This window comes from Bos indicus, chromosome 25, assembly GCF_029378745.1.
Source record: "Bos indicus isolate NIAB-ARS_2022 breed Sahiwal x Tharparkar chromosome 25, NIAB-ARS_B.indTharparkar_mat_pri_1.0, whole genome shotgun sequence".
Classification (NCBI taxonomy): domain Eukaryota; kingdom Metazoa; phylum Chordata; class Mammalia; order Artiodactyla; family Bovidae; genus Bos; species Bos indicus.
The window spans coordinates 2766632-2782128 of record NC_091784.1 but is presented as its reverse complement, the minus strand read 5'-3'; the positions used below and the strand labels follow the sequence as shown (position 1 = coordinate 2782128).

The 15497-nt window shown below is 59.0% G+C and overlaps 3 protein-coding genes across 8 annotated transcripts; 2 read left to right on the top strand and 1 right to left on the bottom strand.

Annotated features, from left to right (window-relative positions):
* Positions 1-6155: 6155 nt before the first annotated feature.
* PGP (phosphoglycolate phosphatase) lies at positions 6156-8997 on the top strand. Its single transcript, XM_019987773.2, has 2 exons — positions 6156-6866; positions 6966-8997. Exons 1-2 carry the CDS (start codon positions 6227-6229, stop codon positions 7289-7291), a joined length of 966 nt encoding a protein of 321 aa, XP_019843332.2. The 5' UTR covers positions 6156-6226; the 3' UTR covers positions 7292-8997.
* Positions 8998-9127: 130 nt separating this feature from the next.
* On the top strand, positions 9128-11486 carry BRICD5 (BRICHOS domain containing 5). 5 transcript variants are annotated; one of them, XM_019987770.2, is made up of 5 exons: positions 9128-10342; positions 10547-10702; positions 10778-10879; positions 11092-11245; positions 11348-11486. In XM_019987770.2, exons 1-5 carry the CDS (start codon positions 10010-10012, stop codon positions 11440-11442), a joined length of 840 nt encoding a protein of 279 aa, XP_019843329.2. In that variant the 5' UTR covers positions 9128-10009; the 3' UTR covers positions 11443-11486. The 5 variants fall into 5 exon arrangements, with proteins under 5 accessions (XP_019843329.2, XP_019843327.2, XP_070635567.1 ...); XM_019987768.2 differs by having other exon boundaries at positions 9128-10702; XM_070779466.1 differs by having other exon boundaries at positions 10559-10702; positions 11092-11442.
* MLST8 (MTOR associated protein, LST8 homolog) lies at positions 11407-15291 on the bottom strand. 2 transcript variants are annotated; one of them, XM_019987771.2, is made up of 9 exons: positions 15214-15291; positions 14481-14683; positions 14301-14352; positions 14059-14221; positions 13557-13632; positions 13319-13471; positions 12392-12516; positions 12087-12250; positions 11407-11997 (listed from the first exon to the last, which is right to left on the bottom strand). In XM_019987771.2, exons 2-9 carry the CDS (start codon positions 14607-14609, stop codon positions 11879-11881), a joined length of 981 nt encoding a protein of 326 aa, XP_019843330.1. In that variant the 5' UTR covers positions 14610-14683; positions 15214-15291; the 3' UTR covers positions 11407-11878. The 2 variants fall into 2 exon arrangements, with proteins under 2 accessions (XP_019843330.1, XP_019843331.1); XM_019987772.2 differs by having other exon boundaries at positions 14301-14349.
* Between the last annotated feature and the right edge of the window lie 206 nt (positions 15292-15497).

Genomic DNA, 15497 nt, shown 5'->3' with positions numbered 1-15497 from the left:
GGCAGGCGGAGGGGCGCCGTGCGAGGGTGTGGCCTGGAGGCGCAGAGGCGGGACCAAGCGCTGAGACAGAACATCCGGCGGAACTGCCGGGAGAGGTGTGATTACGGTGCAGAGGACTGACAGGCGGAGGGGCGGATCCAAAAGACGGGAGGGGCGGGGCCACGCCTGAGAATTGACATGCTGGGGCTGCGGTGCGCGAGCGGCGTTTAGGCGCTCGAGCCTGAGGAGACCGCCAGGTCTCTTGGGGGCGCCTCCTGCTTGGCCCTGAGCGCGTTCCGCTGCCGGGGTTCGAGCTCTAGAGGGCCGCTGCCGGGACACTGCCCCAGATCGGACCGGTAGAGTGGTGCTCGCTGCCCGCCTCTGACCCCCTCGGATGGCAGAGCCTCCCTTACTGGTTGACTCAGTCCAAGGACAAAACCCGAATCGGGGATCGCTTCACTAACTCTTTCATTCTTTAGCATAGTTTTCAAGTTGTGATAAATACACATAAAATTTACCGTGCGTGACAGTGCCTTCACAACGCTATGCAACTATCACCAACATGTAGTTCCAGAACGTTGTCTTTATTTCAAAATAAAATCTGTACCCACTGGCAGTCACCCCCCTCCCCCATGGTCCCCTCCCTCAGCCCCTAGCAAACCTCTTTCTCTGTGGATTTGCATTTTCTGGACATGTCGTATAATCGGAATTTTACATATGGTAGTCTAGTCAAGGCTATGGTTTTTCCAGTGGTCATGTATGGATGTGAGAGTTGGACTGTGAAGAAAGCTGAGCGCCGAAGAATTGATACTTTTGAACTATGGTGTTGGAGAAGACTCTTGAGAGTCCCTTGGTCTGCAAGGAGATCCAACCAGTCCATTCTAAAGGAGATCAGGCCTGGGTGTTCCTTGGAAGGAATGATGCTAAAGCTGAAACTCCAGTACTTTGGCCACCTCATGCGAAGGGTTGACTCATTGGAAAAGACTCTGATGCTGGGAGGGATTGGGAGCAGGAGAAAAAGGGGATGACAGAGGATGAGATGGCTGGATGGCATCACCAACTCGATGGACGTGAGTTTGAGTGAACTCCGGGAGTTGGTGATGGACAGGGAAGCCTGGCGTGCTGCGATTCATGGGGTCGCAAAGAGTCGGACACGACTGAGCGACTGAACTGAACTGAACTGAATCTTTTGCATCCTGTGTCCTTTACTTAGCATGATGTTTTTGAGGTTCATTCAGGTTGTAGTATGCAGCAGTACTTCGTTTCTTTTGATGGGTGAATAATTTTCCATTATATGAATAGACCAATTTTCATTTTGCCTATTTGGGTTGTTTCCACCTTTTCTATGATTGTAAATGGTGGTGCTATGAACATGAGCATACAAGTTTTTAAAACTTTTTAAGGTAGTATTTAAGTAGTTTTTTGAAGCTAAGTGTTTGACAGGATTTTCTCATTGAAGATACCAATCATCCCCATTTTGAAGATGAAGAAACTAAGGCACAGAACTGACGGAACACTTGCCCAAGTGCTGGCCAGAGGTCTAACTGCTGGCCAGAGGTCTGTCCAGAGTTGTGGGCTAGAAACCCAGAGGGTGTGCTGTCTCAGCTTAGTTACTCTCCGTGGCTCAGCTCAGTGCTGGAGACTCAGGTGAGTCAGGCCCCACTCCCTCCAGGAATGCCAGTCTCTGGGGAAAGCCAAGCAGGGACACAAGGGCCTGGGCAGAGAGTGGGCAGCTCTGTCCCAGGAAGGGTACCAGCAGAGACATCTCCATTCTGAGGCTGCCCAGCTCAGGAACCCAGGACCCTTCTGCACCTGGCAGGAGCTGGGATGTGTGAGACACAGGTTAGATCCCGAGAGGTCAGGCCAGGGTAACAGTGGGGCTGCTGTCTGCAAGGGGCTTGCTCACCATTGCAGGGGTTTAAGCAGAGGGAGTGACAGTGTTTCAGAAGGATCCTTCTGACTGCTGGGCAAGGAAGAAAGACAGTCTCTGAGAGGGACAAACAGGAGGAGGAGCAGGTGGGTGCTTCTGCTGCAGGAGGCATCTGGGAAGCACCTGGGAAGAAAGGACCAGGACACCTCTCGAGGATGTTCTGGGGAGTGATGGGAGAGCCAGCAGCAGAGAGGTAGAGGGAGACCCCCAGAGGAATGGAATGGGGGCAGACTTCAAAGACAGAGCACAGCCTGCGTGTGGGTGTACATGAGGAGGAGTTGGCCCAGAGGAGACCGACAGCCTGCCCTGCTCCGTGCTCCAGAACCTGTGTGACAGTTCTCAGCAAGAGGCCAGGGCTCCTACCTAGTTAGTCCCTGGGGGTCAGAAAAGGGAATCCCGATCTGGTAAGCTCTGAGCCCCGCTTCAGCTGAAGCCTAGGCAGACAGCAGACACAGGAGTTGATGGGCCTGAAGTCCCTGGAAGGCAGAGTGGCCAGGGAAGGGCTTCTCCCTTCCCCAAAGTCTCCCTTCCCTCAGGTGGCCTCCTCTCCCACCCTGCCCTCACATGGGCTCCAGCTGCACACTGTGTGTTTGACAGTTGACACCAGCCTCTCTATGGCCAGAGCCAGACAAAAACTCCATCACCCTCCAAAGTGAAAGTGTTCGTTGCTAAGTCCTGTCTGACTCTTTGCAACCCCATGTACTGTAGCCTACCAGGCTCCTCTGTCCATGGAATTCTCCAGGCAAGAATACTTGAGTGGGTTGCCATTTCCTTCTCCAGGGGATCTCCCTGACCTAGGGATCAATCCTGCATCTCCTATATTGGCAGACATCTTTTGCCGAGAGCCACCAGGGAAACCCGTCACCCTCTGTGACGGCGGCTAATCTCCAGTCCCCGGATGTACTTATATTTACTCAACCAATCCCACGTTGAGAAGTATTTAAGTTGCATTCTTTCCCCCCACCCACCCACCCCCCCTTTTTTTTTTTTTGCCACTTCAGTCCTTTTTCTTTGTTTTAAAGAATTTTTGTTTGTTTTGTTTTGGCCGCAGATGCATACTGTGGGATCTTTACTCCCCAACAAGGGATTAAACCCACACCCTTGGCAACGAAGTCTTGTAGTTCTAACTGCTGGACTGCCGGGGAATTCCCTTCAGTCCTTTTTTTTGCTTAGCTCATTAGAAAGGAGAACATCTGTGAAAACACAGATTTAATGGCTATTGATAGTTTCAAATATAATTTAGATCATTTATTTATTTTTGGCTGTGCTGGGTCTTCATTTCTGCATGCAGACTTTCTCTAGTTGCAAAGAGCAGGGATTACTCTCTAGCAGCAGTGTGCAGGCGTCTCTTTGTGGTGGCTTCTCTTGTTGCAGAGCACGGGCTCCAGGGTGCACAGGCTTCCATAGTTGCGGCTCTCAGCCTCTGGAACATGGGCTCAGTAGTTGTGGCATGTGGGCTTAGTTGCCCCGCAGCTTGTGGAATCTTCCTGGACCAGGGATCAAACCTGTGTTTCCTGCATTGGCAGGCGGATTCCTAACTACTGGGCCATCAGGGAAGTTCTCTAATATAATTTAAATGCATGGAATGCCATGAAGATTAGTGTATGTCCTTGAACCATCTAAGTCCATGCCCCACTCCGCTTGTGGTCCAGCTTCCTCACTTGGGAGGGCCCTGGCACTGTCCATTGGCAGGTATACACTGAGCACCTACTGTGTGTCAGGGACACAAAGCCGTCATGCTGTGCACCTCTCCCATCCAGACGCATCGCACCTCTTCCAGGGACAGTCCTCCCCAGTAAAGGGTGCCATCCCTTCCAGCCTCCTTCAGGACCTTGTCCATAACCATCCCCTCTCTTGATACTGGCCATTCCACCTCTCCTGCCATGCCAACTCAGACCCTACACCCTATAGGGGATGTTAAACAAAACAGAGCTCAGCTTTGGGGTCAACTGAGTTTAATCCCAACTTTGCATTGCCCAGTTGGTGACTGTCTGTGGCTCATGTCCCCCATCTATAAATGGGGACATTAATCATCCCCGCCTCTGGGAGTTGTCCTGTGATTCTGACAAGGTAGTGCAGCACTCAGTGCCTAGACACTTACTAACTGCCAGTAAACCAAGGCAGCCAGGCAAGTACTGCGCCAGCCAGCCCTGGCTAGACAGAGCATTCTAGCCCACTCCTGCCAGTGAACCACACACACTGCCTCTGAGTGGTAAAGCAGGATTTGTGACCTCCTGTCAAATCAATTCTTCCCATGGTCAGATCCACCAATTAAACTGAATGGGAAGACACAGAAAGAAGGAGCTAGTGGGTACAAGATACTCCTAGCTAGTGGGTACGCCAGGCAGGAACACTGTATACCATGTCCCTGTCCTCCAGCGGTTCCCAGACCAGCCAAGACCAAACAACAGGCCATAGGGGAACAAGCAGGGCCTTAAGGTACTGAGGTTACTGGTTTTACTTCATGGGTTTGAGGGTGAGGCGGGCCCCAGAGTAGACTTTATGGAGACTTGGGACCCGAGAGAGAAGCAGAGATTTGCCACACTGGGAGTTGGAGGTCTGGATTGCCTGGCACAGGGTAAGTGCTTGGGAAGCTGGGACCTGCTAGTCTTCCCCCTGGCCTTAGTGAAAGTACTGAGAAAACCACACCTACTGTGTGAACTGGCAACTCCACTTCTAAGTATCCACCCAAGAGGAACGAGGGTCTATGTCTATGTCCCTCTAGGAATGAGGGAAATGAACGTGTAGGAAGAACCTTCATAGGGGCATTACTTACAATGGCCCCAAACTGGAAGCCACCCAAATGCCCATCAAGTGAGGAACAGGGGAGTAAATTCTTACAATGACCCATGTGGTAATTAAAAAAACAACAACAACACTGAGAAGAATGGATTTCATTGATACTATGTTGATCCAAAAGAAGGAATAACCAGGAGTACACAGGGCAAGCTCCTGCAAGATAGTCCAGGACAGGCAAAGGAGGCTGTGACTCACTCTGGTGACAGAAGTCAGAAAAGCAGTTGGAGGGGTAACCTCTAGGGACACATAGTGACTTGAGGGAAGTTTCTGGAGTGATAGAAATATTCTGTACCTTGATCTCGGCTGTGTTTACACAGGCCTGTTGTTCAGTTGCCCAGTTGTGTCCAACTCTTTAAAATCCTATCAGGCTGCACACTTAAGATTTATGCACTTAATGTTTTGTGTGTGTCCGACTCTTTGCAACCCCATGGACTGCAGCACGCCAGGTTTCCCTGTCCTTCACTATGTCCCGGAGTTTGATCAAATTCACATCCATTGAATCGGTAATGCCATCTAACCATCTCATCTTTTCTCGTCCCCTTCTCGTCCTGCCTTCAATCTTTCCCAGCACCAGAGTCTTTTCCAATGAATCAGCTCTTCTCATCAGGTGGCCAAAGTTTTGGAGCATCAGCTTCAGCAACAGTCCTTCCAATGAATATTCAGGATTGATCTCCACAAAAGTTAGTAATACGTATTAATGATGAGAGCGACCAGTTACTGAGTGCTGTGTTCTAGGCACTAACGTCCTTCTCTTAGACCCTGATCCCACTGCCCTGTAAATTATTCGTCCACATGACCACCAAGCACAGGAAAAGCGATTTTGCAAAGGCCTGGAAACGTCTTCCAGAACGCAAGTCTTGTTAGGAAGGAGCCTGGGCCTGCCTCTCAGGAAAGGCCATAATCGGCCAACGCGCAGACACTGCGTCCACGGCGCAGAACACCGCCCAGCGCCGACCCGGCAAAGGTGCGGACGTGACTCCTGCCGCAAGGAGACAGCAGACCCCTCCCGCCGCGATCCCGCGGAGCGCCCAGCCTGCAAGATAGGAGACAAGCCAGCCAATCACAGCCGGCCCGGCGCGGGGGTCACTTGATTAAGGGCCTCCGTCACCTAGGCTGACCAAGCGCCTCCAATGGGCGAGCTGTCCTGCAGCAGCCAATGAACACCAGTCTTACGTCCTGCGCCGGCGCTCCGGCTCCTCGGCCGAATTTCCGCAGTGAGCGCTCCACGCAGAATGCCGGTTGGCTTCCAGCCAGCCAATCACCGCGGCGTCTAGGGCGCTCCAGCCAATGGCCGCCCGCCTGTCCGCGGCGGACCGCGACGGTTGGCCCGGCGCTCCCGCAGCCCGCGGGAGGCGGGGGCGGATTGGCGCAGGCGGGGCCCAATGGGCCACACGCGCGAGGCGCGGGGCCTATGAGCGCGCCGGGGGCGGGGCGGGCCCGGCAGCAGGCGGCTGCGAGGGAGAGCGGCCGGCCGGTGGCGGCGGCGGCGGCCGGTGGCGGCGGCGTCGGCGGGCGGCCATGGCGGAGGCGGAGGCTGGCGGCGACGACGGCCGCTGCGTGCGGCTGAACGCCGAGCGGGCCCAGGCGCTGCTGGCCGACGTGGACACGCTGCTGTTCGACTGCGACGGCGTGCTGTGGCGCGGCGAGACGGCGGTGCCCGGCGCGCCCGAGACCCTGACGGCGCTGAGGGCCCGCGGCAAGCGCCTCGCCTTCATCACCAACAACAGCAGCAAGACCCGCGAGGCTTACGCCGAAAAGCTGAGGTGCCTGGGCTTCGGCGCCCCGGCGGGGCCCGACGCCGGTCGCGAGGTCTTCGGCACGGCCTACTGCACCGCGCTCTACCTGCGCCAGCGCCTGACTGGCCCGCCGGCCCCCAAGGCCTACGTGCTGGGCAGCGTGGCCCTGGCCGCCGAGCTGGAGGCCGTGGGCGTCTCCTGCGTGGGCGTGGGGCCCGAGCCGCTGCTGGGCGATGGCCCCGGCGCCTGGCTGGACGCGCCCCTGGAGCCCGATGTGCGCGCCGTCGTGGTGGGCTTCGATCCGCACTTCAGCTACATGAAGCTCACCAAGGCCGTGCGCTACCTGCAACAGCCCGACTGCCTGCTTGTGGGCACCAACATGGACAACCGACTCCCCCTGGAGAACGGCCGCTTCATCGCGGGTCCGTGCGCCCCGGGTGGAGGGAGGCTGGAGGGCGGGCAGCGAGCCCCTCCCGGCCTCTGACCCCCGGCACGCCTCCCCTCCCTCTCCGCCCCCGCAGGTACCGGCTGTCTGGTCCGAGCCGTGGAGATGGCCGCCCAGCGCCAAGCCGACATCATAGGGAAGCCCAGCCGCTTCATCTTCGATTGCGTGTCCCAGGAGTACGGCATCCACCCAGAGCGTACCGTCATGGTGGGCGACCGCCTGGACACAGACATCCTCCTGGGCGTGACCTGTGGTCTGAAGACCATCCTGACCCTCACGGGTGTCTCCAGTCTGCGAGACGTGAAAAGTAATCAGGAAAGTGACTGCATGGCTAAGAAGAAAATGGTCCCTGACTTCTATGTTGACAGCATAGCCGACCTTTTGCCTGCCCTTCAAGGTTAAAGATTTAGTGTCTTTAATCTCCAGAATAAAAAAAAAATTGAAACCACTCACCCAAATTAATAGGTGGGGCTTCAGCATCGCTCAGCTAGGTGGCTTCAAGTTTGCTTACTTGGAGTTAAGCAGAGGCGCTAGTTGTTAACCTTGTAAGTAAACGTTTGGGGGGCGACTTTGTTTACAGATACTTATATTTTAAGATGCACTTTTAAGCTTGGAGGGCATTGTGGGGATCCTGGGCCTTAGGTGCCAGTGGGCCTTGCTGTTGGGTTCAGTGTATGTCCAGGATTCAGGTAACCTCAGGGCCTACTGGTGGGACTGAGGTGGGTCTAGGGGTGTCATGTATTTATTGAAAGTTTCAGGAATCAGTGGGGAGGAGGCGCTACTCAATTCCACTGTTGTGAGCAACTTGTGCAAACCAAGCCAGGACCCCATCAGTGTGGTCCTCAGAGGAACCTGCTGCCGCCTCATGTCCTCACCTGCAGGGTGGGAGCGAAGGAAGGGGCTGCTCTCGGGCGGAGCCTCCCTGTCCATAGGGTCTGGGGTGCTGCCCTCACCACCCCACACTTCCTTCAAAACCACTCCAGTGTCACAACTGAGTGTTCATTTTAGAGACCAGGGCTGCTACCCTCATGGAGTTGTGCATTTCTGTAAACTCAGCCCGGCTGAGCCTCGTCCTTTCCAAACGTGCATGTAAACCCAGGTGGTCTGGACTGAGCCTGTTGCTTGGCGAGCAGCCAGGAGGGCATGAATGCCATCGTTGAACTCAGGGCTGCCGTTTAGGGAGCTCAGAGCAGCATTGATACCAAAAGTTTTTGTTTTTTCGCTTTCTAACAATTTTGTCAGGTGGTGGATTTGAAGCGTAAGCGTATGATTAATAGCTGTGCTCTGTCTTATAGGGGAAATCCCACTGAAGAAGTCTGCGTGCCCCACAGCCAGCAGTTGGGCCAAAGGCACGTGCTGGCCAAAGAATGCTTGTCACCCAAGGCTCCCTCTGGGTAGGGGAGGAAAGAGGTGTCCCCAAAACAGGAATTGAGTCTTTTCCTGTCTTCCCAGACACTTGGTTGGGATAGATGTCATATCCCAGTGGTCCATGAGGCCATCGGTTTTGACCCTGAGGTCCCTTGTCACTTGCCAGCTGGAGGACTGGCTGGGTCCACTGGCCAGCCAAGGGTTCTTGGCAGGGGGCCGTGGCCTTTTCTGCCTGCGCCCTGAGTTGCTGACCTTTGAGGATGGGCCACTGGCTGCACTTGTAGGGGAGTGCCTGGGAAGCTGTTCCTTTTGGCCGACTACTTCCTGGTGCCTCGCCCCACACCCAGCAGCTTCTGCTCAGAGCCCACAGTTCTCTCCTAGCCTCAAGATCACCTTCACCCACCCTCTAAGAGTTCTCAGAGCAATAAAGCATGTCCTGAGCCTTGGCTCCTTCCAGGGCTGAGCGTCTGGGGTTCAGACTCTGCCGGGGGCAACGCGAGGGCAGCAGCGCCTGTGAGGTTGGTGGTGCTGACGTTGGCTCTGTGAGGTCGGCTCAAGGTGGGTCTGGATGTTGAGCAGGCCTGTCAGGGCGTTGTCACCCACACCAGGAGCACGCAGCAGGGGCGGTAGCCGGCGACACTTCCCTCTTTGCCTGGGCAGCAGCCCAAGAGCCTGTGCATCCTGTCCCTCACCCCTGTTGCACTGTGTGAACCCAAAGGTGTATTAAACTCTCGACCACAGCTGACTCTGGTGTTCCTTGCTCTCGCCTGGACAGCAGTCTCTGTGTGGAGGGTGCAGCTGTCTCGCCACAGCTGGGTGGCCAGGGAGCGGGAGGGGGTACCCTCAGGACAAGGCCATTCTGGGACTCCAATTCGATTTGGGACTCAGCACAGAAACTCCGGCCCGTTTGAGGCCCACTGCAGAAATGCAGGTTCTAAAGAATCAGGAAAAACCAGGCATACGAAAAATAACCAGAGAAGGAAGAGATCGTGGGGTAAAGCTGGTGAAGGACACGCACTCCCGAAAACTGCCAGTGCTGGGAGCTACTGCGTGTTGGGGTCCATAGCCCCAAGTGGCTGGAAACGCATGGCACCGGTCAGTCAGGGACAGCCATGCTGGGCCGGGCAGGGGTCTGTGGGCACAAGGCTGGCCTCACCATCCTGCAGTATGCAGGCAATCCTAGGAGGCTGCCCCTGCAGCAGTGGAACCTCCTAGAAGCTGCCCTCGTCTTGGGCATGCACCCGCGAGCTGCCCTGCACTGGGGACTGGGAAGCAGCTGGGGTGCATGAGAGGAAAAGGAAGTTGCAGAGTCCCATGAAACAGCCATTTGCTGATGGCCTGCTGTATGCCAGGCCCCGTGCCCAGAGTGTAGAGGTACCCTGAGAGACTGGGAACAGACGTCTACAGGAAAATGATATCAGCCCCCAACCAGACTTTGTATTGTAAAGTTCTGGGCAACCTGGGCTGCCCTCTGCGCCAGCCACCGGGTCTCCACTTCCACAAGGGCGCCTGCGCTCCCAGGCCCACATGCGCTCTGGTCTGCACAGACCAGGCATCAGAAGAGCCAGGCAGCAATGAGCAGCCCCTCCAGGTGTCCCGTCTCTGACCCGGATATCAGGTGGCTGGGCTGGGGAGGAAGCAGGGGGGTCAGGCGGGGAGGGGGCCAGAAGGACTGGTTGATCAGAGGTGTCCTGAGGTTTCCCAGCCGACTCAGGAGCAGCAGACAATCTCGCATTGTCCCCTGGCTGCAGCATGGGGCAGGGGAGCTGCTGGGCCAAGCGCCCCATGCCTGCGAGGGTGAGCGCTCCCCCCACCTACGCCCTCTTGGAGACAGAGGCCGAGGGCAGCCCGGCAGGGCAGGAGGAGCATCTGTCTCCTGAACTTCTTCAGCCTCTACCTCCCCTGAACCAGCCCGTTGCCTGGCCTCCACTCCGGGCCCCACTGACTCCAATGTGCCTCCAGGTGGAGACCAAGCCCTGCCACCGGCACTGGAGAGCTCCTGGCCTGCTGCTGCTGATGCTGGCACTGGCCACCGCCGCTGCTGTGGCTGGAGGGCTCCTTGGTTTCAGCCACAGCCCTCCCCAGGTGAGCCCCTTCTCAGGACCCAGGCAGAGGCTCAGACAGTCAGGAGGGGGAGGAGAGACCAGCCCTGCCCAGCCCTCCTGTGGGGCCAGGGCAGGGAGCAGACACCAGAAACCTAGAGGAGTGGTGGGTCAGAGCCCTGCAGCTGGGATGGGGGCGTGTTGGGGCAGCCCCAGCCTGGCCAGCGATCTCCCGCCTCCCACCCAGCCCCCTCTGCAGACGCTCCGCCTGAGCCTCCCGAGCCCGGGCGTGCCCCGGTCCAACCAAACCGAGCAGGTGGATGTGGCCCAGAACGTGGCAACCATCTGGGTGACTCCAGCCCAGAGCAACCACAGCTGGGCAGTGCTATTCGACGGGCAGAGCGTGAGTGGCCTGGCGGGGCGGGGCAGGGCGGGGGGGTGGTTCAGGTGGCCCTGCCTCACCTGCCTGCCTGCCCAGGGCTGCGTCTGTTACCGGCCCTCGGAGCACCGGGCCTGCTTCCTGCGCCTGATGGAACCCCAAGACCGTGAGACTCTGCAGCTGCTGGTGAACACCTCTCAGGTGAGGAGCCTCCAGCCATGGGCCAAACAAAGGGTCCTGTGTGCAGCCTGGGCCCAGGGCGGGCTGGGGCTCCAGTTTCAGGGGAACAGAAGCTCTGTCTTCCTGTGGACGAGGGTGCTGACGAGCCGGGGCAGGACTGGCACACCACCAGCATGTCCCGGGATGCATGGGCCCCACCCAGCCGGAAGCAGCGCGAGGGTCCTTCTCTGCAGCTCCAGGCGATGCAAAGCCCCAGCCAGGACACCCACTACACCCAGGAGCTGCTGGCAGTGCTTGGGAGCCAAGAGGTGGACCCTGCCCAGGTCGGGGCTCCCGTGCGGCACCTCTGTGCCAAGACCCCCATTTACTGGGCCCGACGTGCAGAGGGTAAGTCGGGGCAGACTGTGCGGAGGAGCCTGGGCTTCCTTAGGACAGTCTGGGGACAGAGGGGGAAGGGTCCTTTGGGGTTCACAGAGCCCCCTCCTCCAGGGCCCCAGAGGCAGCGGCTGATCTACCTATGTATCGACATCTGCTTCCCAAGCAACATCTGTGTGTCCGTCTGTTTTTATTATCTCCCGGACTGAGCCCCCAGCCTGGTCCCACAGGCCGGCCACCTGGCCGACCCTATCACCAGTCCACAGAGGGCGGACAGGGATAATAAACCATTCCACCCGGCCGTGATGGTGTTCTCTGTGGCCTTGGGGATGCAAAACAGGGCGGGGCGGAGCCGGGGAGGCCCTGGCTGGGGGTAAGCGCCAGCCTTGGACGCCCTTGGTGGCTCTAGGTCCTGTGGGTCCAGAGTTTCTGAAGGAATAAGCCCTGCTGCGTCCACATAAGCAGCCAGGGCTGAGAAAGTCCCAGATTGGACTGGCCTGGCTGGGGGGCCAGGGTCACTCAGTCCAGTCCGGCGAGCCTCGGATGAAGCAGCCAGCCCATGGGTGTCACGCTGACCTGGGCAGCTGGACAGACACACCCGGCTGGTGCCACCTGGACGGCTGCCTGCAGTGCCCAGGAACGAGGCTAGCCCAGCACGCTGTCGTTGAAGGCCAAGCACACAACAGCTTTCTGGTGGCCGCCATACTCTCTCTTGATCTCGCCTGTCTCCACACACCAGAGCCGGGCCAGGTTGTCAGAGGAAGCTGCAGGGAGGGAGGAAGAGCACAGATGGGGTTCGGGGAGCAGCCCCGGGCTGGGCCAGTGGGGCGGGGGGCAGGGCGGCAGGGCCCACCGGTGACGATGTATTGCGAGTCTCCTGAGAAGGCGCAGCCCCACATCCAGCCCCGAGATGACTCTCCGGGATTACTGCTCTTGATGCTCAGCTCTGTCATCAGGGAGAAGTTGGACGTCCTCCAGATCTTGCACGTCTGGTCGGCCGAGCAGGTGGCGAGGAGCCTGGGGGCGGGGATGAGCACGGCAGGGGTGCCATCAACAGCCGCTCCCATCCCGCACTCCTGTGCTGTCCTCCAAGCAGACCCACGCATCAGGCCCCCAGCCCCAGGCACACCGCCTCCTGCCCCCTGACCCTGCACACACGTGGAGTCGGGGCTGAAGCGGCACTGCAGGGCATAGCGGGTGTGCGCCGGGATCTTGGTCTTGGGGATGAGCTGTGTCACCTCGTCGCCAATGCCTCCAGTCAGGTTCCAGACATAGCAGTTCCCCTGCCAGGAAGGAGGGAAGTCACAGGAGGCCGGGGCCTCCGGTCTGACAGGTGGGGGAGGATACCCAGCAGCAAGACTTAGATCCAGGGGCTGCCATTCAGCACTGCGGCTATGCACAAGAACCTGGGGGCCAGGGACATGCGACAGGGAGCACCTGGGAGACCCGGCCCCGAGCAAGGGCCACACCTGATGGGCTGAGGGCAGGAGGCCATGCCTGGCCTTCCTGAAGGATGCGCCTGGCCAACAGAAATGTGCAGAATAAGACGGGACGAGGGCACCCAGACACAGGGAACTGTAGGGCAAAGGCTTGGGAGTGGACAGTTTGGGGATGTTGAGAGATAACTGATTCGCTGAGATCAAATGGACGTTAAAGGAAGAAAAGGAGGCTGGATGGGAGTCCAGGGGTCAAATGGCAGGGTCCGGAGGCCCTGGTAAGGAGCAGTCAGGCTGCTCCTGCTGAAGGATGCTCCGCATTGGGACAGGAAGATGTCACAGGGGGAAGGAAGTCAGAGAGGCTGCAGCCACTGTCGGGAGAGAGGAGGGAAACTGGGACCAGGAGGAGAGAGGGAAGTGGACAACTGGAAAGACTGGAGATGGAGAGGCCCGGACTGCTGCGTGGGCCATGGCCGGCAGCGAGAGGCTGCATCGGGCATGACCCCCAGGGTTCTGGCTCTGGGGGCTGGGTCAGAGCTGGAGCCCAGGACGGGGAAGCAGGACTCAGGGGGAGAGGAGAAAGCCCACCTGCAGGGAATAGGGTTCTAAAGAGCAGGGCACCAAACCGCACTCCCTCCCCTGGACTCACAGTACTATTGACGGCAGCCATGTAGCTGGCATCTGGGTCGATGTGGGCGGATGTGATGGAGACTTCCGGCTCCGGGATCAGCTGCTCATTGTGGTCAGTTTTCAAGTCCCAGATGTGGATGGCGCCGCTCTGGTCACCCACGATGAGCTCCGCCTGAGGAGGCGCCGGGGAGGTGAGGCCGGGCAGCACCCCTGCCCTCCAGAGCCCCAGGGTGCCCAGCCCCGGGCGGCCCCCTCACCTGGTTGGGGTGCAGGCACACGCAGTTAATGGGTGCATTCACCTGGAAGATTCGCTGACACTGCAGGTTCCGGGACCTTCGAGACGAGGGGACACACCCTGTCTGTGCTGCATGGCCATCGGTGCCCCCCTCCTCCCCAAGATACCCTTTCCTTGCCACTTATCCTCTGTCTGTGATGGGAGCTGTCTCACAGGAAAGACTTGGGCGGGGGTGGGGGGGCTCGGACCTCCCCAGGGCAGCCTGAAGCCAATGACTGACTCAGAAAGGGCATAAAGCGTGGGCCCTTGCCTCGAGGCGGGACTTGCTCTTTGGTGCAGCTCATTCCAGAGCCCCCTGTGGGATCAGGCTGAGGATCTGCTGGGGGGGGTTCTTTGTGGGCCTGCCTCCCTGCCCTACCTGCTTTCCTCACCTGCCTTCAAGAAGTCACCTGCATAGACAGTCTCCCGGGCTGGCCCTTGCCTACCCACCCGGGCAGCAAGCTGCTCCCGCCCAGCGCCCACACCTGAGGTCCCAGATCCGGGCTGTGCAGTCCTCCCCGCCCGTGTACATCCAGCGCCCGTCCTCGTGGAAGCCCACCGACGCGACGTTCTTGTTGACCCCGTCGTAGCTGATGATGGGGTTGGGGTTATTGGAGTTGAGATCATACATGCGAATGTGCTGGTAACCTAGGAGCAGAGGCCAAACAAGTGAGGCTGTGCCGACGGACCTAGGAGAAATCAGGGGTTGGGGTGGAGGGCAGGGTACCTGCAGCTGCAATCATGGTGCGGTCGGGTGTGATCTCCAGCGCGTTCACCTGCTGGGTCTGTTAAGGAGGGTGACAAACAGGGGCCTCCGAGGCCTCTACCCCGGCGGGTTCAGTGCCGCGTCCTTTCCACCGCGCATCCTGTCCGGCACCACCCGCCCCATCGCCCCAGCGGAGGATACGGAGTCCTGGTGCTGCACAGTTCGCGTACAGATCCCGCTGTGGGCCTGCCAGAACCGCACCGTGTGGTCATAGCCTGCAGTGGCCAAGATGACGGGGTCACTGCCCACTGTGCCTGGAGACGTATTCATGGTGTGGCTGCCGGAAGGACTCGGTTCGATACAGGGCACTAGGTCTGACCCACAGGGGCCAAAGATCAGAGCATCTAGAGCAGAGATAGGGAATGCAATGTTTAGAGAATACCCTACGTCCTAAGTACGTTACAGCAGATTACTCGGTGCTGGGGAATAATGAAATCATCCCCATTTTAGACACGGGGAAAACCGAGGCGCGGAGAGGTTCAGGGAGACGCGTGACAACCGGCAAGGGACAGCTCGGCGCTCCGAGCCGCGGGCTCCGTCCCCAGCCCCGAGAGCCGCCGCCGAAACGCCCTCCCACCGGCGGCCTGCAGGGGGCAGTCGCGCCGCGGGCGCCGCGGTGCCGCAGGGGCGGGCCGCGCATGCGCAGGGCTGAGCACCGGCCCGCGAGCGAAGCCTGAGCGCAGCGGCCGCGCATGCGTAGTGGGCCGGCGGCGGGCCCTGTGGGGCGGCGCGGGGGAGCTCCCTGGCTGGACCCTCGAGCTCCCCGGCGCTCCGCCGACCGTCCTGACTCTGTCCCGCGAAGCCAGCGCCCCCGGGGCGCGCTCTCCTGGCCCCTGGACGTCGCCTTCCAGCCCTCGTCCCGCGGCCCCCGTACCTTTCAGGCGGCTCCGCGCTCCGCCGCGGCCCAGGACGGCTAGCGGAGCCGGAGCAGGTCGATAAGGCAGAGCGTCGAGTTATCGATGGGATAGTAGGGCGACACCAAGGGGCACGAGGGACGGGGGTGGCGGGGACGAGACTAAAGCTCTGGGGTAGAAGGCCCCTATCTCCTGGGAAGAAGAGGTACAGGCCCCGGGACGAAAGCAGCGACCCCAGCCTTTTCCGCTCTCTGGGACCCCACCCTCCCGAGAGCGGTTCCCTGGGCCGGGTGGTAGCATCCAC